Raw genomic sequence first — 26460 nt, 5'->3', positions numbered from 1 at the left:
TGGGGAACGGATGTGGGAAGTTCTCTTCCATACCACAAAGATATGACACAATATCCCCACCCTGGTTGGGCATGGAGCAATAGCCACCCCGAAGCCAGCGAGGAGAACAAAGCACAAGGCAGGCCCCAAGGGGAAGTGATGTTAACCACAGAGCTAGAGGTAGAAGCAACGCTCTCTGCGAGGCCAGAGAGGGGAGTGAAGTTCTCCGCGAGGCCAGAGAGAGGAACGAGGTTCTCCACAAGGCCAGAGGGAGGAGCGAGGTCTTCCTTGGCCTACCATTCACTTTATGGTTACGAAGCTCACTAGTTCTCCCTTTCTTCTTAATAATCTTCCGAACAGTTGATTTGGTAAGCCTAAGCTTTGGCCGATGTGTCTGACTGCTTTTTTCTCGATTCTCAGCCTTATAATAGTTTTCTTGACTTTCACTGGTACAAATCTGGTCCTCATGTTGACAAGCAGCAGAAGCAGATGCCAAGGGTGACCAAAAGCCTTGAATCAAGACCAGATGCTGAAAGCTGAGAGTAGTGTGTATACCTACATTACTGAAACAATTAAACACACCTGAGTTGTCACGACCCCCACGGCTATTCCACCATGTGCCACCCTGACTGTCCTTGTAGAACTTCTTCCTCTGTTTACTCATGTGGTTTTTATTTCCCTGGTTGGTTAGTGCTTTATTTAAGTTCCCTGTGGTTCTTCCTTAGTTCCTGGAGTACTCACTCATGTCAGGTTATGTTTGAGTTTCTGGTTTTCTTGTGTTGGTTCTGCTTGTGTTATTTGCACCATGTTTTTGATTATTTAGCATTTTTCTTAGTGTTTACTTTCTAGTTTATTAAGTTCTGATAATCCTGGTTTCTAATGTGTCTTCTCCCCATGTTTGTCCCTTAAGTCCTTTTCATTGATCCTGTTCCCTGTGTTGTCTTCAATGAAGACGTTCTGCATCCGCCTCTCTGAGTTCTCCCCTGTTACATGAGTAATCACAAACACCTGTGCTGCCCAATCACTGTGGTGCCTTGGATCACCAATCATGGTGCCTTGAAATGGGGGGTTAAGTATTAAAAGTGCTGTAATTCCTACATGGTAAAACTAAAATGTATAAAAATATCCTTTATTCAAATCTGAGAATTTTAATAATGCAGTTTAACCACATGTGAAGTGTTTGAGTACAAATTTAAAACTGTGTACAGAGACAAATAAAAATAAATTATGCCTTTGTCCCAAACATTATGGAGATACTGTATGTGAAATAAATGAAATAAAAGGCAGTGTGTAAAAAGATTTGTCTGCACCCTGCACACAGACGCTGGGAAACTTTTAATTAATTTATATTTTATAGTTAAAGTAGATTAGGGCTTTCTAGCTCACTCTCCCTTTCTGTTGTGTCCATCTCATACATGCATCGCTTACACACATCTCATCAAATATGACCCTTTCTGCTTGTGTCTCAGCAATCTCAGCAACTCAGCAGTCTCTGCCCTCTTTGATAGTAAAAGATGGCCCCCAAAGGGAAGGGAGTGAGGTAGGATATTTACACTGTGTTAAAGGTCCAGCTATGCTGCAGGCTACAAATCTACAGTATCCAGGGGAGATTATCCACAGACGCAAGAGTGATACTTGGGTATAAACCTTTTTTTGGTGTGTGGCAGCATGATGGTGCAGTATGTAGTGTTGCTGCCTCACAGCTGAAAGTGTAAACCCCAAAAACACAAAGCCATTTCTCCAGTGGTTAGCAAAGCCAAAACATCAAACTAAACCCAACACTAACTCCACAAACAAAACTGCCTTCCCTAAACATAAAAAAAAAAAAAACATCCTACAAAATGGTTCCCACATCCCTTCCTATTTATACTGATCAATACTCCAACCAAATTCAAGGACAGTTTGTTGATTTTTTTTAACCATTACTAAGAAAGCAATTTTTCTCATTTTTTTTAATGAATACCAAAACAAAACACAAAACAAGAACTATGAACATGCAGCAAAACACTAAGGCAAGAATCAAACATTAACAAAGACCATGAACACAAAAACAGAACCAATAGCAACAAAAGATAAACACAAGACCAGGAGTGCAATGCAAACGGTGGATATGTACACATACAGTGAGGGAAAAAAGTATTTGATCCCCTGCTGATTTGTACATTTGCCCACTGACAAAGAAATGATCAGTCTATAATTTTAATGGTAGATTTATTTGAACAGTGAGAGACAGAATAACAACAAAAAAATTCAGAAAAACGCATGTCAAAAATGTTATAAATTGATTTGCATTTTAATGAGGGAAATAAGTATTTGACCCCCTCTGCAAAACATGACTTAGTACTTGGTTTAAAAACCCTTGTTGGCAATCACAGAGGTCAGACGTTTCTTGTAGTTGGCCACCAGGATTGCACACATCTCAGGAGGGATTTTGTCCCACTCCTCTTTGCAGATCTTCTCCAAATCATTAAGGTTTCGAGGCTGACGTTTGGCAACTCGAACCTTCAGCTCCCTCCACAGATTTTCTATGGGATTAAGGTCTGGAGACTGGCTAGGCCACTCCAGGACCTTAATGTGCTTCTTCTTGAGCCACTCCTTTGTTGCCTTGGCCTTGTGTTTTGGGTCATTGTCATGCTGGAATACCCATCCACGACCCATTTTCAATGCCCTGGCTGAGGGAAGGAGGTTCTCACCCAAGATTTGACGGTACATGGCCCCGTCCATCGTCCCTTTGATGCGGTGAAGTTGTCCTGTCCCCTTAGCAGAAAAACACCCCCAAAGCATAATGTTTCCACCTCCATGTTTGACGGTGAGGATGGTGTTCCAGGGGTCATAGGCAGCATTCCTCCTCCTCCAAACACGGCGAGTGGAGTTGATGCCAAAGAGCTCCATTTTGGTCTCATCTGACCTCAACACTTTCACCCAGTTGTCCTCTGAATCATTCAGATGTTCATTGGCAAACTTCAGACGGGCATGTATATGTGCTTTCTTGAGCAGGGGGACTTGCGCGCGCTGCAGAATTTCAGTCCTTCACGACGTAGTGTGTTACCAATTGTTTTCTTGGTGACTATGGTCCCAGCTGCCTTGAGATCATTGACAAGATCCTCCCGTGTAGTTCTGGGCTGATTCCTCACTGTTCTCATGATCACTGCAACTCCACGAGGTGAGATCTTGCATGGAGCCCCAGGCCGAGGAAGATCGACAGTTCTTTTGTGCTTCTTCCATTTGCGAATAATCGCACCAACTGTTGTCCCCTTCTCACCAAGCTGCTTGGCAATGGTCTTGTAGCCCATTCCAGACTTGTGTAGGTCTACAGTCTTGTCCCTGACATCCTTGGAGAGCTCTTTGGTCTTGGCCATGGTGGAGAGTTTGGAATCTGAATGATTGATTGCTTCTGTGGACAGGTGTCTTTTATACAGGTAACAAGCTGAGATTAGGAGCGCTCCCTTTAAGAGTGTGCTCCTAATCTCAGCTCGTTACCTGTATAAAAGACACCTGGGAGCCAGAAATCTTTCTGATTGAGAGGGGGTCAAATACTTTTTTCCCTCACTGTAGGTGCTCGTTAAGTGAATGAGAATCAGGTGCTGATGGTCATGTGATGCTATGTGGTGCAGTGGCTGCTGGGAACTGTAGTCTGGGGTCCCTTCCGGGAAATCCATGACAGAACCCCCCCCCCTTAGCCTGTGGCTCTCGACCCACGTACCAAGTCCGCAACGGGGCACCGGATACCCAGACCAGAGGTCCCCAAGTGTTCCAAAGTTCCCTTGAATGTAATCTCTCACAAAACCACAAAGAGAACACTTAACGTGTTCACTGGGGAACGGATGTGGGATGGTCTCTTCTGTACCACAGAGATATTACACAATATCCCCACCCTGGTTGGGCATGGAGCAATAGCCATCCTGAAGCCAGCGAGGAGAACAAAGCCCAAGGCAGACCCCAAGGGGGAGTGATGTTAACCACGGAGCTAGAGGTGGAAGCAACGCTTTCTGCGAGGCCAGAGAGGAGAGCGAGGTTCTCCGCGAGGCCAGAGGGAGGAGCGAGGTTCTCTGCGAGGCCAGAGGGAGGAGCGAGGTTCTCTGTGAAGTATGAGGGGTGAGCAACATCCTCCGTGGAGCAGGAAGGGGGAGTGACATATGGCGCGAAGCAAAGAAATGGAGCAACATCTTCAGCAGAGCATGGGGCAGTGGAACATCCTCAGCGGAGCATGGGGGGGAGCGATGTCCTCAGGGGCACATGGGGGCTGAGCGACGTCCTCAGTCGAGCAGAGAGGTTGAGCAATGTCCCCAGTGTAGTAGGAGGGCAGAGCAATGTCCGAAGTGGAGCCTGGCGAGGTGACGTCCGAGGTGGAGTAGGCAAAAAAAGCCATACCGGGAGGAAAACCAATGTCTTCAGCTGAACCGGGAAACTGAACAGTGTCCTCAGCTGAACAGGGTGGCTGAACAACGTTCTCAGTCGTCACGGCGGGCTGGACAAGATCCACAGTGGGGGAGGGAGGGTGGGAGATGGTTCCAGCCTGGTTGGAAGGCTCCTCCTTGGCATACCCCATGATGGAGTACATCATGTCGAGCCCCTCCCAGTTGGCTTGAATGAGGGAGAATCCTCCCCCCTCAGCTGTTGTCTTTCATACAGGTCCTCTTGAACTTTAAAAAAAACTGCCTCATCCATGTTAAGGTCTTGCATTCCGTCAAGGTTTGGAGGCAGAGATGGATGCAAGAGCAGATTTTCAGTTTTAATGAATACCAAAACAAGAACTATGAACAGACAACAAAACACTAGAGCAAGAATCAAACATTAACAAAGACTATGAACACAAAGACCGAACCAACAGTAATGAAAGACCAACACAAGACTAGGAGTGCAGCACAAACTGTGGCTGTATACACATAGGTACTCGTTAAGTGAATGATATCCAGGTGCAGGTGGTCATGTGATGAAGATGCTGTGTGGTGCAGTGGCTGCTGGGAACTGTAGTCCAGAGTCCCTTCTGGGATATTTGTGACACTAATCTAATAATAGAATACATACCCATGGCAAAAATAAAAGCTGCATGCCGCAATTCGAGGAAAACTGGAAACCATTTCCAACTTAAAATAAATACAGATTGATGCCATGTACATCCCTTAAATGTATGTATGTGTTTATGTATGTATGTATGTATGTATGTATGTATGTATGTATGTGTATATGTGTATGTATATATCATTATTTGCTTATTTGTTCATGTGTCTGCTCACTTACCAAATTATTATTGTTATAAAGATCACTATTACTGCTCTGGAGGAGCTGCTGTGCCTATCATTGTTATTATGATACTTCATTATTATAATTAGCCTATCACCTAGCATAATTAAAAATATATATATTAATTTTAATTGACTAGGGCTTGATCTGATGCATAAATTGAACATTTAATGATGGGTTTTGCAGTTGTGTGTTCCCAGTTGTCTGTCTCCAGTTTTTAAATCAGACAGTGATGGTGGCACTCCTCATCCTGAACTCGCTAACATACCTGGAACATTATGGGCTACATAAGGTCGAAGCAGGACAGGTAACATGTACACCGTTATCAAGCTAAAGTGAAGTATAGTCATCCTGTTTTCTGTAAAACAATACCCTCTGTCCTTATTATTCTAGCAATATTACAGCAAGCTGTGATTGTGCCAACAGTTCTGCTATATAATACACCCAGTAACCGATGTTTAAGGCTGGAACAGGATGGCATTTTACACAAAATTTGCAAAATCAATGAACTAGTCATCCCAGTAACTGCATTACTGTCTGATGTCCCTACTGTAACCTTTTCCATTCCACATGATAATTATTATTTTTCTGTCGTTGACCTGTGCTCAGCTCTTTTTCCACCGTGCCTGCATGTGAGAGCTCAAGGCCATTACTCGCCTGAACATTCCAAGATCAGTAAAATGCCTGGGTGCATCTGCCTCAGGGGCTGCGGACTCCCTTGTGGTCTACTCCTCTGTGGTCAGAGACTCCCTCGCATGCTCTCAAGGCCAACAGGACATGATTGGGGTCATCCTCCGCCCCATAACACACAACAAATGTTAAGCTTCCTGGATGTTATCAACTATGGTCTTCAGTGGATCACTGATTTCTCTTTCATGACAAAATCCTGAGAGTCGGGTGTTCTAAGGAAAAACCTGACACTGAATGGACTTATGCTCTGCACCTGTACTATGGCTGGCAAACTACAAAAAAGACTTTCTCTTATATATGACTGAGAGAGGGGGCGCCGCTGCAGAACATTTTTGACATGCGTTTTTCTGGATTTTTTTTGTTGTTATTCTGTCTCTCACTGTTCAAATAAATCTACCATTAAAATTATAGACTGATCATTTCTTTGTCAGTGGGCAAACATCCAAAATCAGCAGGGGATCAAATACTTTTTTCCCGCACTGTACCTAGGTGTGTTCGAGCCCAGAAGGGAATGGCCATACAAAGTGAGCACCTAGATTAAGTCCTAGGAGAAACGAGGATCAGATGATCAGAGGGGACGATCCAGTGGCTGACATCTCAGAAGAAAGAACAAGTCAACACGCGAGAGAGGGTCTGAAATGAAGGTAAGGGAGAACCAATGGCAGTCTCAGGAGATAGCAAAGAAGGTGGTCAGTCAGAGGTCGTACCAACAGAGCAGGAGGAAAGAAGGGCTCCTGTTGCTGAGAGCAATTCTGATGAGCCTAATACACCTGCTGAAGGAGAAAGAGGCCCAAGCAGACATCCCTTCCTGGACAACCTCAAGTGCTGAACCAAATGAATGCTCATGCTTACGAACACTATGCTTGATTTTTATGATAGGGAAAGGGAGACAGAATCTTTTACTCCTTTCTAGCCAATGGGAGAGGAGATGTTTGTTTCTGGTCTCCATAGCAAGTGGTTTTGGTCATTGGTAGATGGCTGATGTGATCATTCATTGATCACTAGTTAGTTTTAAAGAAGGGACTGGATTGTGAGATTACTCTCTTGAGGTAGGTGGGACTTAGTAAATCCCAGAGGAGGGAAATATATAGTATAGATAAAGTGCAATCAACGTGCGTAACTACAAAGTTTACTAATGTTTGGATATGTTCATAGGGTATAATCTGGTGTGTATAGCCAACAGTTAGAATTATTTGTGGGAAGCATTATCTAAATTCATAGTAGACTTGTTGATCAAGTTATAATCCAAGTGTACTGAGTTAGATGAATTCTGTGTCTAATTCTTTAGGCCTAATTGTTTTCTGTGTCAGTCCGTACCTCTGCACAGCAGGCATAATCTAAAACTATAAAACACTCTAACATTCTAAGTGTGTGCATTTAGAACCTTGTGTTTGTCTAAATCAGCTTCACTCTATGGCAATAAACACACAGACACATACCAGAACTGGGTTTTCAAACAAAGCTCTCTAAGCTTGCAAATCAGTGTCAAAAGAAAAGATGACTTCCAGGAGGAAGAGTACCAAGATGAGACTATAGGGTGAATTATGGGACAAAGTAAAAAACCCTGGTCTGGTAAAACTTTTAAAGAAAATACAACTGACAGCACATGTGCCGCATATATAAGGTATCATATGGATATGAATAATTAGTTAAGGCAATGGAGACTGGTTTGTTTCTAGAAAGAAAAGGTGAATGCCCCACCCAGGGATAATTTTACTGCTTCAGAGAGGTATATAAAGACATGTGTGTGTGTGTGTAAAATTCAGACCTTCTGCAGATCATCTCACTTTATTGTTTCAATAAAGTTTATTTAAATTTTGACATCTACAAACCCTCTGTCTCTGAAGTTTTTTGACTTAGGCTGAAAAGATTGTTTTCCACAACATTAACACCTACAATCATAATGATTTTTTTCTTTCTTTTATTTTTTTTACTTTCTGTATTGTTCTTGTTCTGTCACATCTTCCTGTCTTTTCTCTAATGTCAATTGTCGATTTCTCTACTGATTTTTATCTCCCTCACTGTAACATGAGCACTTAGTATTTGTCGGATGTAAATGTTCTTTTACTTCTTGGGGGCACTGCTGAGCTTCCAATGGAGTAGGAACTTGCGCTTTTCAGTCATACATTTGATTTTGACTTACTCTACTCCGTTTTTTGTTTGCACGTTTAACTTTGAACTACGTTAAAATGTCTGAAATAAACATGAAAACTCGTAGTCCTATTCAGACAGAACTGTGGCCTAGTGTATGCGCCACGTCCACAGCCTCGAGTGAATCACCTCCTTCCCCTGAATCCGCCTTGCCACGCATTGACCCCGACATCACCGCCCTCAGGCTCGAGTTGCTGACTTCGCTGAGGAAAGACATTTCTGATATTTTTAAAAAGAAATTCCAGGAGACTCTCTGGGATGCTCTGTCAACTATCAAGCTCAACCTGGAAGCCATGTTTATGTCTATTACTCACTGGATTTAATTATATTATAATCATTAATATGATAATAAACTCATGTGAAGTGCATTGATGTGTTTAGAGAGAGTGAAAGTGTTCAGTGTTTTGTGGATCTTTACAATAATCAATGTGAATGTGAACATACATGAGAAATGACAAATTAGGTATAATCAGTTTAATATAATTTAATACAATTTAAATCTGGATCTGATCAAACCGATATTCATCCTTATGTTTGGCTAAATTGTTCAATACTACACTTAAGTTAAATGGGAGAAAAAAATTATAATTCTTAGTCAGAAAAACACAGAAGATCATTTTCAGTTTAAATTCAGTGTCCAGTTCTGACACCAAGTAGGAACAGATGAAGGAGATGACGACTCTTCCGTACTATTAATGTAAAATAAGTGTGCAGTGTCAGTTACCTCAACCATAAATCCTGCAGTAAAGAAAGACATGAAAGCAGCTTCCTGCTCCACACCCAGCTAAACACACAGAGACAGTTTTAACCAGTAAAACTGAGAGATCAGTGAAGTGAGAGAGAGATTTACATGAAGACGGCCGAGTGATCCTCTTTCTCCCAGAATAGAGCAGCACTTTCACCAGATGTTCAACTTCCTTCAGCCAAACTCACTGAAGCACAACACACAGCACTGAATCTACAGCTAAACACACTCTCTCATCACACTGATAATGACTATTAACTCTAATAAAAGAACACACAATGTCCAAAATGAAGCTTTATTTCAGCAGAGCAAAACTACAGGAAGAGCAACAGGACAGTGAAGAGAGTAAAGACAGAAATGTCAGCATTGTGTAGAATTGAAACTCTATTGTAGATGGATGTGTAAGCAGCTCAGTGTTCAATTCTATCTTGGAGCTGTTAGACTTCACACTGGCTCTTTCTGAACGTGACCGGATGATCGACGTTGTCATGGGAGACCTTACAGACAAACTCCTCCCCCTTTTCCCAGAGCGCTTTGCTGAGGGTCAGGGTGCTGCTGCGTGTGTACCCGTCCTTCTTCTGTTCTTCTGCGCTGGTCAGAACCCCGTCCTTCACCTCTGAGCCGTCCACAGTCCAGCTCACCAGCGCCCCCTGTGGAGAGTAGGCAGACAGCAGGCAGAGCAGCGAGGCCGATCCCTCAGACAGCTGCAGAGAGGAGGGAGGGAGCAGAGACACGGAGGGCTTCACCGTGGGACCGGCTGGAGACCACAAACACACAAGAAACACACATTTACACACGCTTACACAACATTTACTCATCACTGCTGATTCACATTACTGCAGTTCAGTAGAACTACTCAGCAGGAGAACATTTACTAGTCACTCGTTATATTGTGGAGCGACTCGGACTTTGATCAGATTTATTCTGGGAGTGTATTCCAGTCCTCCTAAGTTGTTCTGCTACTTTTACATGTAGTCCTACAGTAAAATAAAGACACTGATGATGTAAATACACTGATATTCCACAGAATCAGGGCTGGAAAATACAACATCACACCTTCCCTTTGAGTTTCCTGATAACAAGATTTACTCGATTAGAAATCATATATCTGGCAAAAAGTCTGAGAAATCAGTCCAGTGATGGAAATAACCACATCACACCACATCCACCTTTCTACACACTGTTTATCTTTGTTTGGAGATTCAAAATCAGTACATCAGTGAAATGATAGAGGGCTAACAGACACAGGATTAAGTTTTATACCATGTCCTTCACAGCACACAATATGAACTTAAGAAGCTGTGAATGTAAAAGTGCTCCGTTTACTGAGGAACACACTGCGTACTTATTCAGCTAACAGCTCACTCCTCATTTATTCTTTCTTATAAATTATTTTTATTTTACTGTCAGAGTTTTTAAAAAAAACACACCTACATTCATTATCATTAAGTACAAATCCATAATAAATAAATAAGTAAATAAATAAATAAATAATTTAGTGAATTTATAATGCCTACATTATTTACTTACTGGGGTTCAACACAAACATAAACAAATAAAATAAACAATTTTCTTTTCGTCTAAACTTTATTCAATATTCTGAGTAACGATGAAAATAAAAATATAGAATTTTAAATAAAGAAGAGAGACTTACTTTTCACGATGAGTTTGGTTCCTCCACCGAAAGTCAACCACAGTGATACATTCTAATGAAACCGTCGTACAAAAACCTCTGTTACACTACAGTGACCACACACACACACACACACACACACACACACACACACACACACACACACACACACACAGACACACACACACACACACACACACAGTTGTGGTGTTTGCATATGTGTGCTGTGTCAGTGCTGCACACACTTTAAGAGCTGTAGTGCTGATCAGAGTGTGTTCAGTCCTTTCAGAGCCACTGACACGCAGCACAATGATGATGGTACTGATTCTACTGCTGGGGACACTGGGACTCCTCGCTCACCGTGAGACTCTCTCTTTACTTTTATTATTCATACACATCATCACATCACTCTCACACTCATTACTACATTTGTTTACATTATTTTAACTCTGCATCCTTTTCTTTAGAGTCCTTTGGGGAAATCGTCCTGACTCAGTCTCCAGGATCTCAGTCTGTTTCTCCAGGACAATCTGTTACTCTCACCTGTACATCCAGTCAGAGTATTAGCAATAACCTCCACTGGTACCTGCAGAAACCTGGAGAAGCTCCTAAACTCCTGATCAGATATGCAACTTCTCGTGAGTCTGGGATTCCAGATCGCTTCAGTGGCAGTGGATCTGGTTCACAGTTTAGTCTTAAAATCTCTGGAGTTCAGTCTGAAGATGCAGGAGATTATTACTGTCAGCAGGGTTACAGCACTCCGTACACACAGTGTTATAGCGCCGTACAAAAACCTCCCTCAGCTGTAGAGGAAGTGCTCTGACTCAGAAACACACACTGATCTGAGAACAGCTGCAGAGCTGCTAAAGCTGCACTCCACTGAACATCATCAAACGTGCTGATGTTTAAAACATAATCATTCCTGAAAAGCAGAAAACTCTTCATCAGCTGTTCCTTCTGTGATGAAAAATCAGCTGATGTGTGTAATGGTATATGATGATTTCCACCTTCTGCTAAGAGGAGCAGTGTCTACTCCACACTACTGTAACACACAATGTAGTGCAGGATCTTTCAATAAGACTCAACATTCATTTCTATATTATTCTCTATTTCAATATTCATTTTCTCATCATCTGTAAAGTTTAACCACCAAACAGTCTCCTTTTCTACCCCATAGAAATAAAACTGAATTGAATTGAACACCTGAAACACACATGACCCGAGTTCCTGCTGAAGGAAAAATCACCACAATAGAACATAAAGCTTCATTTGACTGAAGATAAATGTGAAGGCAGTTTGACGCAGGTCTACGTGATGATGTAATGACTGTATTTATGGTGTCGTTTAAAACATCTGTGCCTAGAAAGCTCTTGCTTCCTTTCCCCTGATTATATTCTGAGCTAAAAGAGCAGACGATCAGCTCCAGTCAGAGCACCTGGCTGATAAAAGATCAGTCTACTTAGGAAGAAAATAATGAAAAGCTTTCGTCATTGCAGATCCATAAATCCATCTGTACACTGCAGAGAGTCTGCAAAGTAGCCGATCTGCGCCATAATCTTCATCACCTGGAAAAGAGTTCTGTTCTAACCTGTAGACTAGAGATCTAGGTCTGTATCTTCAGGAGGTTCAGATTGTAGGAAAGGGGCTGATGGGAGAAGTGCTTGGATGTTCTACAAGGCTGTGGGTAACTTCCTGTCTCTATCTAAACAATCTATGACTTTATTGGTTTGAAACATAAAGGTTTTATTTGTCAGAAGTTGCTTTATAGTCCCGTGTGTTAAATGCTGAAATAATGTAGAACATCTGGATCTGGTAAATGAATCAGAATTGTTTAAATCTTTAATAAAAGACGAGGACACACACACCGGGCCTCATTTATCAATCCTTTAGTAAAGTTGTGTGTGAATGTTTGCACAGACCCGGGCGTCCTTCTTTTCTGCTCCGAAGGTGAAGAGTGGAGGACCAGGACGACCCCACTAACAAATCAAAAGCAGGTCATTAACTTGGTGGAGGACTTTCATTCCACTGGCCCACTCACCTCAGAATTCAGTGGAGCTCAATTCACAGCAGAGATGGAATCTGTTCTAGATAATAATACACTGCTTTTGTCCTTTGAGTCTCGGAGCATTGGGCACAGCAGGCTTTGGTTCTACAGTGATACAGTCACGGTACAAAACCCTCTGTTACACTACAGTGACCACACACACACACACACACACACACACACACACATACGCACACACACACACACGTTTCCATAGAGAGAGGTTCCACTTTGCATTAGCAGCTCATGCTTCAGCGCTCTGCGAGTGTTTATAGCCCTGTGACTTTAACACTTCATGACTGAGAGCTGCTGCTCAGCGACTTCACCCACAGCAACCATGAGTTTGATCAGCGTCTTCATCTGCACACTGGCTCTCTGCGCTCGAGGTAACACAGTGTTTTATCTTCTCCTGTTCAGCTGACAAATCCATGTGAAGTAGGCCGACTAGATGAACTTCACACTCAACATCATTATTAATGTAGGGAACGGATTTCTTCTTCTTCTTTTTTTCAGGATCCAGAGGTCAGGTGACTGTGACTCAGAGTCCTGCAGTGAAACCTGTTTCTCCAGGAGAGACACTCACCATCAGCTGTAAAACCAGCTCTGCTGTTTATAGTGATTATTTGTCCTGGTATCAGCAGAAAGCTGGAGAAGCTCCTAAACTCCTGATCTATTATGCTAGCACTAGAGCATCAGGTATTCCAGCTCGTTTCAGTGGCAGTGGATCTGGATCTGATTTCAGTCTGACCATCAGTGGAGTCCAGACTGAAGATGCTGGAGATTATTACTGTCAGAGTGTACATGATATCAGTGGTAGCTGGGTGTTCACACAGTGTTAGAGCGTCGTACAAAAACCTGTGTGAGTGTGACTGCTGCAGCTGGGACCTACTGCAGGTGCTGAGGGGGACGATGTGATACAGCACAATCATACACACACACACACACACACACACACACACACACACACACACACACACACACACACTGTGGAGGAGAACTAACACTCACACACACTCACAGGGGCAGTACTCATTCAATATTTAATGCTCTGTAAAGTGCTTAACCCTCAGACTTCTCAGCTCAGTTGCTTTGGATAAATGATTAAACATAATTTTTGTTGAATAATGAACACTTGTTCATTATTTAACACACAAATATATCTATAACTTAACTTTAATTTGTTACCATTTTGTAACCTTAGTATTTATTTGAGTTAACAATGAATAGGAAATGTATGTGAACTCCTTATCATACTGTATGTGGTTCTTCCCCAGATTGTTGACAAATTTGGAAGCCCATAATTGTATAAAATGTCTGTGTGTGCTGTAGCATCACAATTTCCCTTCCATGAAGACGTGGTTGGATATTATACCAGCAAGGGAGGGGGCGGGGAGATAAATCTGGAAAGGGATGTTAAAAACACAAACTGGCACATCTACAATTTTGTAACAAGGATTTTATTATTTTTAAGAGAGGTTTTATTGGTTCTGGTCATATTTCTTTATAAATACCAAATAAATACCTACTTTGATGTGTACATTCCCATGACAACAGAGAACATTCCACATGACAACTCTCCATCTTTTTGTTCCGCACCATCGCCCCCGACTCGAGTCTCCATATCCTTAACTCCACCGGGATCTCCTTCCGGCATGTGACTGGTCGATTCCGGTACTGGAGGAGCTCCTCTTATGGAGTACACTACATTGCATTGCTGGTTGCGGTATCCATTATCTTGGTCGAGGTGTCCTTTTACTTGCACACTGTTAAAAAATGGACTGGAAATTCAATTTAAACAATGAACAGGACAAGCTACAATCTACTGTAGCGGTGCTCAAGTAATCAAATATAGTAATAAAATTAAAAAAGAAAATTAAAGAAAAAGAGTCAAAGTAGGAAAGGGAGAGAGATCTGCTGTGCCGTGCTGTGTGCTGTGGTGCTGGAGAAATATCTTAGCAATATTTCTGAGATGAAAGAAGGATATCCTAGTAATATTATCAATATGAGCTGCATATGAAAGACTGGAGTCAATAATCACTCCAAGGTCTTTTACTGCTGCACATGCCTCCAGGGTCCAGTGTTCGATTCCCGCTGGGCCCCTGTGTGTGCGTAGTTTGCATGTTCTCCCCGTGCTGCGGGGGTTTCCCCCAGGTACTCCGGTTTCCTTCCCCCAGTCCAAAGACATGCATGGTAGGCTGATTGGCGTGTCTGAAGTGTCCATAGTGTATGAATGGGTGTGTGAGTGTGTGTGTGATTGTGCCCTGCGATGGATTGGCACCCTGTCCAGGGTGTACCCCGCCTTGTGCCCCATGCTCCCTGGGATAGTCTCCATGTTCCCCCGTGACCCTGAAGAAGGAGTAAGTGGTAGAAGATGGATGTGTAACCCTTATTACGAGGTAGTAAGAATGTACATAGGTGTAGTAGTCTAAAGTAGTCTTAGAGGTTATCAGTAATATGAATTTGGACCAGAATCAGAAGATGCTAAATTGTTAAGAGCCTGAGAATTGAAGGTCAATAAAAAGAATACCACGCCAGAATGACAGTTTGCATAAAGTGTATTAAATAAAGAGGGCTGATACATATATATTCAGAAACAGTTATGAAAAATAACAAAATAAACAATAAAGTGTGCACGTAAATAAATCCCCTTTTAAATTCCCTTGAGCTCAGTTCGTCCTCAGTTTCACTTGCCTTTGTTGACAAGATGTCAGTCACCAACGTTGGGCCCTTTTTAGTTCATGTTAGTGTTTGTCCTACCACCATGAAGATGAAGTAGATGATCCTGGCAATCCGTCTAAAGTCAGAGTCACAAACACGGTTGGCTCGCCACCCAGCCACCCGGACTGGGAATCTATGATTCTCTGGGAGAACGCCTGGAATGTGGGGATCTGTATCATTCCGTGGAAAGGATCCCCGCACGATGTTTCCAACTCTTTAACAAAACCTGACCGTTTTAGCAGAATTCACCGCCTTTAGCTCTGTGACAACAGTGGATTCAGGCACAGCTCTCTTTTACTCTCAAGTGGATAACGCAGCCTCCTATGCTCAGGTGCAAGCGCCAAAAAGAACGTGCCGAGACACTAACCTAGAGGTGTAACTGTAACAGATCCTAGCTGGCAGCTGATTGGTCAGCTCACTGCCTCATAGACTTCACCCATTTGCTCACTTACAAATCCATCAAAGATAGCAAGAAAATCAAAGTTAACCCTTTTGTGACTTGGTTAGACAGCTAAATAGTGTTTCTCATTATTAAGTCTGGGCTACAGATGGATGGATGGATGATGGAACAGAAAGACCATCCAGAGTTACTGTGAGATCAGAAAGATTACTTAATTGCATGTGGTCCTAGTACAAGTACATTTACATTTATTCATTTAGCAGATGCTTTTATCCAACGTGACTTACAAATGTGGAAGCACTTCTGTCTTGTCAGAATTTAGTAGAAAGAAGTTTATAAGCATCCAGTGTCTAATGTCCTTTACACATTCCTCAACTTTGGCTTTGCTGAAACATACAACTGCGTGTCATCAGCATAATAGTGCAAGCTAATTCCATGTTTATGAATAATTTTACCCAGAGACAGCATATATAGAGAGGAAATCAGTGGGCATAAAATAGAACCTTGTGGAACACCAAGCTGTACAATGGTGTTGGTCACGTATGCAGGTACTCATGGTGAAAATGTGACATCCCATCAATTTTACAAGGATTGTATTTATTTATCAATATGTTGCTATCCTTTGGTTGCCAATTGAAAAAATAAGCAAATAAAAGCAAATGTCACAATTATACTCATTTAAATCCATTTTTGTTGAACGTGCAGAAAAGATATAAAAATAAAAATCAGATGAAATGTAAGTTTCCTTTTTAGAAAATCATTCCAACATCAACAGGGTTAGGCACCGTTTCTATTTTTGTGTTAATAGAACAATGCCGTGTGTAGGCATGAGTGGAGCCATGCCAAAAGGGGGATACATTCAAAATCTACTTATACAGTGGGATTTTAGGATCCATTTTAGTCCATAGACTGTTCATGCAGAATCAGGGATAATATGGTATGTTCAAAACTCAGTTTTGTCTTGTTTCATTCTTCAACTCAGATTTGAGAATGGTTACTGTGTATATCACCTCACTTCAAAGTTAGCAGGCTGCTTGTCCCAAATACAAACCAAATACAACCGACTTTATTTTCTCTGGTACAAATGAAAACAATCAACTCAAAAAAATAAGGACAACTCAATTTTGTTGTTTAGTTGCCCATAAGCTCTCCATCAGGGGTGGGGTCCACCAGAATCTTTAATGGTATGGAGAGGGGTATTGTCAATGGCCTGCTCTCCACAGTAATCAAGGGGCACTTAGACACCTACTAGGTGTTTGATAGTGTCTGAGGGTAATCAGTATGGCTGAACTGATTTGATCAGACCACCAGCAACATGACACAAGATGAACATCAGACATATAGCTCAAACCAACCTGCTTGTGATTTATCGTATTAGACAGAACACACACCAGAGACTTTGGACACAGGTGAGCTTAAGCCAGTCCGAATCCCTGCATGAAACCTGTTATTACACCTGCTGTATACATGAGTGCATTCAGTGTTGTGGGTTGCATTACACTGTCTAACCCTACTCTGTTGCCAACTGTAGAGTTGCTGCCACAGCACGCTGGCAGGGCAAGAACTAGAAATCAGTGCACCACTGGCAAAGTCCATAGAGATGATCATAGCAAAAAGATTAGCAAATGACTAGCTAAATTCAGGGTGTAATGCTAACAAGGAAACATCTGTGATCATACATTTCTTACATTGCTGCTGATACACCTGAAAGACATCACTGGCTCCTGCTAGACCTGCTTCAATTTGCCTCAACATGGGATTGCATTATATCCTCCAACACCTCGACCATACAGGGACTAATGCAAGGATCCTATTTGTGTACTCCAGCTTGGCGTTTAACCCAGTCATCACAGATCACCTCCAAACTAAACTGATCCAGCTTTCTATGACCCACCTCCACCTGTCTGTGGATACTGAGCTTCCTGATAGAGACAGCAGCAGCAGGTGAGGCTGGGGAAATTCACATCACTCTACACATCAGTCATGGCCCTCATTCGGGATGGTGACAAGTCTGCTTACAGAGGCAAGGCTGAACAGTTAACTGTCTGGTGCAGTCAAAACAACCTTGAGCTGAAGACGCTCAAAACAGGTTGCTGTGGAACCCTGTACCATTATATGCTTGAAATATATAAAGCCCACATGCTGAGGTAGAAAGGAATACATGGAGGATAATGCAAGCTTTGAAGATCAGATCTCCAGTAGGTCTGACGAAAGTCACAAGCTGATGCAGATGAAGCAGATTAGTCTATATTAATGTAGGGGAACCTACAAAGTCTATTCAGTAAAGACTTTTATTTTGATATTGCGTTGACGTGAACACCGCCATTTTGTGTGAGGAGTGGCGTGGTGAGATAGACAGAATTAGAGCAGCGGCGAGAGTTGAGCTGAAGAGTTAACTTCGGGTATATCACAACGGTAAAAAGTTAAGTTTAGACCCGTGATGTATTCCAGAGCCACATTACGTTGTTTCTAAAAATCCGTTTGTCTTCAACAAGTCTGTCATAGAAGGCGAGGAAACAGGTTTTCCTTCGTGTTTGTGTGTGTGGAGCGGGGAAATAGGCTGTTAGCATGTAGCGAGTTATTTGCTATTGGAGTCGAATACTCCTGTGTTTGCTTTATGTTACAGCTTACAAGTTTTGTTTTGCTTGTTCAAAGGAATTCAGAACATAAGGAATTTATTGGATGGGCTCTTGTGATGCCCATCTTCTCGATTGGATCTCCGTTGGCCGGGATTGCAGCCTTGCTGAATCGGGCTGCAGCGTTGAGCGTGAGCACAATCGCTGGGGGTCATTGGGTGGAGAGACATTACTCTGCCATCCGCTGGACATCATTCAGCACCTCATCCAAGATACAAGAGTGCTGATGTACATTATGCTTCCCATTTTCAACTGAACACTGGTAAGCAAGTCACCATGTTTTCTTCTTAAGGGATAAAGACCAAACAGTTGAGTTGGAAAAACTTATTTATGGAACCATGACCACAGACTTTTTCTAAAAAGGATTCATACTCTCCTCCTATGTGTTCATGAACATTCTGACACGTGATTGGACTGTTTAGCATCGTGTTGGATTTGTGACCTTTGTTTCTATTTTGAGCTGAACTGACTCTCGTGAATTACTTCAGCGTGGTCAAAGAGGAATCCGGACCAATTGTTGTTTTGTTTGTTTACAGTTAAATTGAAATAGTCAAAGTTTATTTTAATTATTTTTGTTTCTTCAGTTTTACTTTGTTACAAATTCACCCATAGTGAATAAACACATTTGTTAGTTAAACTGAAAACTGTTAATGCTAATTCTGTCGCTTACTAAGGAGGGGGGTGTCTCTCTATCCTGCTACATCCAGGGAGGGTGGGTGCTTGTAGTTAACTATACTTACCTTGTTATCTATAAACACACTTCAGGTGGCTGCCGTGTTACAGAACAAATCCTGAAGCCCACCTCACCTCATCTTGAGCATCACTACGTTGCAACACGATAGGTACCAACATACAACCACAAGTTGTACAGAGACTAAAAGCATTGGGTGGGGGGACTAGGATCCTGTTGCTCACTCAGCCTTCCTTAGTTAAGTGGTGAATAATTCCCCCACAAGGGGTAGTACATTCCTTCCGCCACATTTAGGAGAAATTTAAAGATGTATGATGGAAATATTTTTATTGCAAATTGCTGCCTTGTATGTCACTATGAAACATTATTGAAAGGTCTTGGCAATAGGAGCACACACACAAGAAGGACGCCATTTTATCTATCTATCTATCTATCTATGTGTCTATGTATCTATCTATATATCTATTAATTGACCATCAATTAAAAAAAGGAGTTTGTTTTAACCAGGAAATCAGTCAGAAAGTGAAGTGAGAGAGAGATTTACATGAAGACGGCCGAGTGATCCTCTTTCTCCCAGAATAGAGCAGCACTTTCACCAGATGTTCAACTTCCTTCAGCCAAACTCACTGAAGCACAACACACAGCACTGAATCTACAGCTAAACACACTCTCTCATCACACTGATAATGACTATTAACTCTAATAAAAGAACACACAATGTCCAAAATGAAGCTTTATTTCAGCAGAGCAAAACTACAGGAAGAGCAACAGGACAGTGAAGAGAGTAAAGACAGAAATGTCAGCATTGTGTAGAATTGAAACTCTATTGTAGATGGATGTGTAAGCAGCTCAGTGTTCAATTCTATCTTGGAGCTGTTAGACTTCACACTGGCTCTTTCTGAACGTGACCGGATGATCGACGTTGTCATGGGAGACCTTACAGACAAACTCCTCCCCCTTTTCCCAGAGCGCTTTGCTGAGGGTCAGGGTGCTGCTGCGTGTGTACCCGTCCTTCTTCTGTTCTTCTGCGCTGGTCAGAACCCCGTCCTTCACCTCTGAGCCGTCCACTGTCCAGCTCACTAGCGCCCCCTGTGGAGAGTAGGCAGACAGCAGGCAGAGCAGCGAGGCCGATCCCTCACACAGCTGCAGAGAGGAGGGAGGGAGCAGAGACACGGAGGGCTTCACCGTGGGACCGGCTGGAGACCACAAACACACAATACACACACATTTACACACGCTTACACAACATTTACTCATCACTGCTGATTCACATTACTGCAGTTCAGTAGAAACATCTGGACACTTCGATGACCTTCAGCAGCATCTATAAACTCTACCCATAGACATAAAAACAGAACCCAACTCTAAATGAACAGAGACACATGGGGGGCTTCAATTCGGGAGCAGTTTCAGAATCAGAATCGGCTTTATTGCCGAGCGTGCTCACACATACGAGGAATTTGTCTGGAGAAACATCAGTCCATTTGGTTTAAAGTCCACTAACAAACAAAGAGAACATGTGGAAGCCATCAGCTTTAACTCCACACCATAATCCATCTTCTTTCTGATGTAGTGTTCACCCAGTTCTGTTCAGTACTGTAACTGCATCCAGTAGTCACACTGTATTCCAACACTGAAACACTCAGTGAGTGTATTCTGTAAATGTTCTGAACTCCAACAGAGACAAAACCGGAAACTCTGCAGCAGCACAAACGTGTTCCAGCAGCAGGAGAACATTTACTAGTTACTCTTTACATCGTGGACCGAGCAGAACTTTCATCAGATTTATTCTGGTGTTGATACTCAATGAAAATGAATCACTAGACGCTGAACTCAAGGTGAATTTAAACAGCACAAACATCTGGATTTATTCTCTCACTTTTAACGATGAAATATAATCATTACAATCAACACAAAAAATAAATGTATTTAAGATACTGATTTTTTACACACTAACCTTCATAACAAACATTTAAAATGATTAATTTTCAACTTTTCTAAAGTTTGTTCAATAATCAAATTAATAATAAAAATAAATCCATGAATTTATTCCATTTTAAATAAAGAAGAGAGACTTACTTTTCACGATGAGTTTGGTTCCTCCACCGAAAGTCAACCACAGTGATACATTCTAATGAAACCGTCGTACAAAAACCTCTGTTACACTACAGTGACCACACACACACACACACACACACACACACACACAGAGTTGTGGTGTTTGCATATGTGTGCTGTGTCAGTGCTGCACACACTTTAAGAGCTGTAGTGCTGATCAGAGTGTGTTCAGTCCTTTCAGAGCCACTGACACGCAGCACAATGACGATGGTACTGATTCTACTGCTGGGGACACTGGGACTCCTCGCTCACCGTGAGACTCTCTCTTTACTTTTATTATTCATACACATCATCACATCACTCTCACACTCATTACTACATTTGTTGACATTATTTTAACTCTGCATCCATTTCTTTAGAGTCCTTTGGGGAAATCGTCCTGACTCAGTCTCCAGGATCTCAGTCTGTTTCTCCAGGACAATCTGTTACTCTCACCTGTACATCCAGTCAGAGTGTTAGCAGTTACCTCCACTGGTACCTGCAGAAATCTGGAGAAGCTCCTAAACTCCTGATCTATAATGCAGCTTCTCGTCAGTCTGGGATTCCAGATCGTTTCAGTGGCAGTGGATCTGGTTCACAATACAGTCTAAAAATCTCTGGAGTTCAGTCTGAAGATGCAGGAGATTATTACTGTCAGCAGAGTAATAGCTTTCCGTACACACAGTGTTATAGCGCCGTACAAAAACCTCCCTCAGCTGTAGAGGAAGTGCTCTGACTCAGAAACACACACTGATCTGAGAACAGCTGCAGAGCTGCTAAAGCTGCACTCCACTGAACATCATCAAACGTGCTGATGTTTAAAACATAATCATTCCTGAAAAGCAGAAAACTCTTCATCAGCTGTTCCTTCTGTGATGAAAAATCAGCTGATGTGTGTAATGGTATATGATGATTTCCACCTTCTGCTAAGAGGAGCAGTGTCTACTCCATACTACTGTAACACACAATGTAGTGCAGGATCTTTCAATAAGACTCAACATTCATTTCTATATTATTCTCTATTTCAATATTCATTTTCTCATCATCTGTAAAGTTTAACCACCAAACAGTCTCCTTTTCTACCCCATAGAAATGAAACTGAATTGAATTGAACACCTGAAACACACATGACCCGAGTTCCTGCTGAAGGAAAAATCACCACAATAGAACATAAAGCTTCATTTGACTGAAGATAAATGTGAAGGCAGTTTGACGCAGGTCTACGTGATGATGTAATGACTGTATTTATGGTGTCGTTTAAAACATCTGTGCCTAGAAAGCTCTTGCTTCGTTTCCCCTGATTATATTCTGAGCTAAAAGAGCAGACGATCAGCTCCAGTCAGAGCACCTGGCTGATAAAAGATCAATCTACTTAGGAAGAAAATAATGAAAAGCTTTCGTCATTGCAGATCCATAAATCCAGCTGTACACTGCAGAGAGTCTGCAAAGTAGCCGATCTGCTCCATAATCTTCATCACCTGGAAAAGAGTTCTGTTCTAACCTGTAGACTAGAGATCTAGGTCTGTATCTTCAGAAGGTTCAGATTGTAGGAAAGGGGCTGATGGGAGAAGTGCTTGGATGTTCTACAAGGCTGTGGGTAACTTCCTGTCTCTATCTAAACAATCTATGACTTTACTGGTTTGAAACATAAAGGTTTTATTTGTCAGAAGTTGCTTTATAGTCCCGTGTGTTAAATGCTGAAATAATGTAGAACATCTGGATCTGGTAAATGAATCAGAATTGATTAAATATTTAATAAAAGACGAGGACACACACACTGGGCCTCATTTATCAATCCTTTAGTAAAGTTGTGTGTGAATGTTTGCACAGACCCGGGCGTCCTTCTTTTACACACTGCCGTTTCTTCTTAATTGAATGACGAGTCATATTTATATTCATTTACGGATTTGTGTTGACTTGCGCTCGTTAATTATTTTCTTCACGTTTAAAATGTCTTTAATTGAAGACATGAAACAGCTGGTTTCACTAAAATCTCATTCCATGTGTTTGTACATTTGTACATGTGTGACTGAAATCAATAAGATCTATAAACCTGACAGCATCATCTGTATATAAAAGTGCAGTAATCCATGACAATTATACGGACATCAGCGAGGAGGTAAGGAATATTGTGTTGTTGTTGTGATTGTTCATTTCTGAAAGGTTTTGTTCCTATTTTCTGACTGAATTCTGGAGTTTATTTTCAGGACTCACCAGAAGATTCTGCTAACATCAGCATCCTTCCTGAAGCACGTGGCTCTGAGAAGATTGCACATGTACAGTCGGCCATGTTAGATGTTAGCAGTCCAAGAGGTTCCTGCCAGTATCTGCTCTGAAGGTGAAGAGTGGAGGACCAGGACGACCCCACTAACAAATCAAAAGCAGGCCATTAACTTGGTGGAGGACTTTCATTCCACTGGCCCACTCACCTCAGAATTCAGTGGAGCTCAATTCACAGCAGAGATGGAATCTGTTCTAGATAATAATACACTGCTTTTGTCCTTTGAGTTTATATTATTGAGCTGGCTTTGCTGAATCATACAGCTGTGTATCATCAGCCTAGCAGTGGAAGCTAACAGCATGTTAATGGATCATTTTACCCAGAGGTAGCATGTACAGGGAAAAGCAGTGGGTGTAGAACAGAGCTGTCTCGTACTGTGATGAGGCCTAAATACTGACTGAGATTTTTAAATTGGCGCAATCTAATATATTTAGGAGGAGCATGAGAGGTTCTGATTTTCCAAATGCAGAATATAATAGAATGATCACTAAATCAATCTGAAAAGACACCAGGTTTAACTATCCTTTCTGGATTAGTGACCAGTATCAGGTCCAACAATTATGAGGACCGACGTTCCACTCTAGTCGGTTCATTGATTAGTTGAACAAAGTTTGTACTACCAATAGATATTTATCGTCAGAGGAAGAACGATCAAGCCAGTTGCAGTTAAAGTCACCAAGAATAATAATTTCTTCATACCAGCCTAGAGAATTTTTAGTTGACAAAATGCACAATGTAGAGGCTGTCGGAGCAGGTGGGGGCCTATAGATATTACCAATATCCAAATGTGTATTTTAATGAAAGATAACTTTGATAAAAAAGACTTTCAAAATCAACTGGGTCAACAGTAGCAGCAGCACATCCAGAGACAAGATTTACATCCACATATGTAGACACCCCACTTCCTCTAGATGGTCTATCAGCTCTATACAAAACATAATTGTCAATTTCAATATCAACATCAGAAATGTCATTATGTAGCCATGTTTCGGAGATGTTATGATGTTAGGTTTTGTGATGAGTAACCCAAACTCTAAGGAGATCAATTTTAGCAACAAGACTCCTGATGTTAATGTGAATGACCTTTAAACCTTTAACTAATTCAATAATACATGTAATAAAAAAACAAGAAGGTCAGAGGATCATATTGAAGAGGGAAGTGGGTGAGGGAAACATGAGCAGCAGTAGAGCCTAGACAAACTAGAGCAAAGACAAAAATAAAAAAAAAAACACAACAAAAGATGACCTGATCTCCAAAAGGCATAAAGTTTAAGATTAAACATTTTTTTCAACATTTGAAGCAAGATTAGTGTATTTGTTTTGTTTTTGTACAACTCTATAATAATAATAATAATAATAATAATAATAATAATAATAATAATAATAAAAAGTAAAGGCACATCATGTAAAAGTTTGGGCATCCCAAGAGAATTGAACTCTCAAATAACTTTGAAGAAGGTCTCAGACCTTAATTAGCTTGTAAGAGCTATGGCTTGTTCACAATCATCATGAGGAAAGGCCAGGTGATGCACATTTCAAAGCTTTATAAACACTCAAACCTTTTCCCAACAGTCAGCACCATGGGCTCCTCTAAGCAGCTGTCTAGCACTCTGAAAATTTAAATGATTGATGTCCACAAAGCAGGAGAACGCTAAAAGAAGACAGCAAAGTGTTTTCAGGTAGCTGTTTCCTCAGTTCGTAATGTAATTAAGAAATAGCAGTTAAAAGGAACGGTGGAGATCAAGTTGAGTTCTGGAAGACCAAGAAAACTTTCAGAGAGAACTGCTCATAGGATTGCTAGGAGGCAAATCAAAACCCCCCTTGGACTGTAGAAGACCTTCAGGAAGATTTAGCAGACTCTGGAGTGGTAATAAACTGTGACACCTGCACAAATACGACCTTCATGGATGAGTCATCAGAAGAAAACCTTTCCTGCATCCTCATCACAAAATTCACCATCAGAAGTTTGCAAATGAACATCTAACAAGCATGCATTTTTTTGCATTCATTCCTCTTATGGTCCGCCTTAGCTTCCTTGGCACGAGCGGCTCTATACAGAGCTCTATTACCAGACCTGAAGGCAGCGTCACGGGCTCTGAGGAGTGTGCGGACCTGTTTGGTCATCCAAGGTTTCTGGTTTGGGAAAACCCGAATGTTTTTGTCCACAGTCACATTTCCGATACAGAACTTGATATAGTCCAGTACAGTTCCTGTTAGTGTTTCTAGCTCCTGATGTTCAAATAAATCCAGTAAAAATAAACGGGAGGTGTGGCAGGGCATGCAAGACATCACAAACTACAGAAGCCGCAATGCGACAACAGGAGACCTGAGTGCGATTCTGGCAGAAGAGCTAAATTGTCACACGGTCTGTAAAAAAAAGTCTGAAGGTGGAAAGAGGATGGTTTCTACAACAGGATAATGATCCTAAGCACACCTCAAAATCCATAATGGACTACCTCAAGAGGTGCAAGCTGAAGGTTTTGGCATTACCCTTACAGTCAATAAAAATCTGATGCTTTCCCTCCAACAGAATGTGGAAGAGTTAACGTCACTAAAATTTGGCAATCTACCTTTCACAATCCATCTAACTGATCACATTTCTTCTTTCTTTTGCAGTTGGTACAGCAATAGATGCGGTGCCACGTTACACTTCCATCCTGAAGACCTTCAAGAAGATTGGCGTAATGTCTAAAGCCTTTGAAAAGCACAAGGTCAACAGAAATACTGTGGTATCCACCGCATCATTCGGAGAGGTTTTCTCAAATTTATCTGATAACGCACCCCCAAAAGAGACTTTGCTAAGCTTTACAAAGCGTTGTCAGTCTGTAAATGAGGGGGAACTGAAAGAAAGGATTGAAGGAATGAAGGCAGAGGGGGAACTTCTCCCTAAAAACAGTACTTACAACATACAAGAGGATGCTGAAAATGGATTAATAATGATCTAGATCTTTAAAGTTTTTTTTTTTTTTTTTTTTTTTTTGCATTCAAGGTAAACATGCCAGGGTTTTTCTTTTCAAAGATTATTTGTTTGAGCACTTAAATATCTTCCATATTACTGAGAATCTCTGCATTTGCAGATTGAAAGAAAATTCTATTTGTTGTTTAGGAGAACTTTAATTTAATCCATACAGTATTTCTGAGGTTCTACATA

General features: G+C 41.5%; 2 long non-coding RNA genes and 3 gene segments (V, D, J or C); 3 read left to right on the top strand and 2 right to left on the bottom strand.

Moving 5' to 3' along the window:
- Positions 1-9090: 9090 nt before the first annotated feature.
- Positions 9091-10680, bottom strand: LOC128634990 (uncharacterized). The gene is made up of 2 exons (XR_008397897.1): positions 10464-10680; positions 9091-9566 (listed from the first exon to the last, which is right to left on the bottom strand). It is a non-coding gene; the product is annotated as an uncharacterized LOC128634990 (long non-coding RNA).
- An 11-nt stretch (positions 10681-10691) lies between these two features.
- LOC108274878 (immunoglobulin kappa variable 6D-21-like) lies at positions 10692-11651 on the top strand. The segment is given in 2 exon segments: positions 10692-10803; positions 10910-11651. Coding segments are annotated over 2 exon segments (408 nt in total).
- A 1032-nt stretch (positions 11652-12683) lies between these two features.
- LOC128634988 (immunoglobulin kappa variable 3D-7-like) lies at positions 12684-14424 on the top strand. The segment is given in 2 exon segments: positions 12684-12872; positions 13000-14424. Coding segments are annotated over 2 exon segments (417 nt in total).
- Positions 14425-19651: 5227 nt separating this feature from the next.
- On the bottom strand, positions 19652-21415 carry LOC128634998 (uncharacterized). The gene is made up of 2 exons (XR_008397905.1): positions 21011-21415; positions 19652-20127 (listed from the first exon to the last, which is right to left on the bottom strand). It is a non-coding gene; the product is annotated as an uncharacterized LOC128634998 (long non-coding RNA).
- On the top strand, positions 21208-21991 carry LOC108274879 (immunoglobulin kappa variable 3-15-like). The segment is given in 2 exon segments: positions 21208-21302; positions 21409-21991. Coding segments are annotated over 2 exon segments (408 nt in total).
- The last annotated feature ends 4469 nt before the right edge of the window (positions 21992-26460 follow it).

Source organism: Ictalurus punctatus, chromosome 14, assembly GCF_001660625.3.
Source record: "Ictalurus punctatus breed USDA103 chromosome 14, Coco_2.0, whole genome shotgun sequence".
NCBI classification, from domain to species: Eukaryota; Metazoa; Chordata; class Actinopteri; order Siluriformes; family Ictaluridae; genus Ictalurus; species Ictalurus punctatus.
This window is presented reverse-complemented; position numbering and strand designations above follow the sequence as displayed.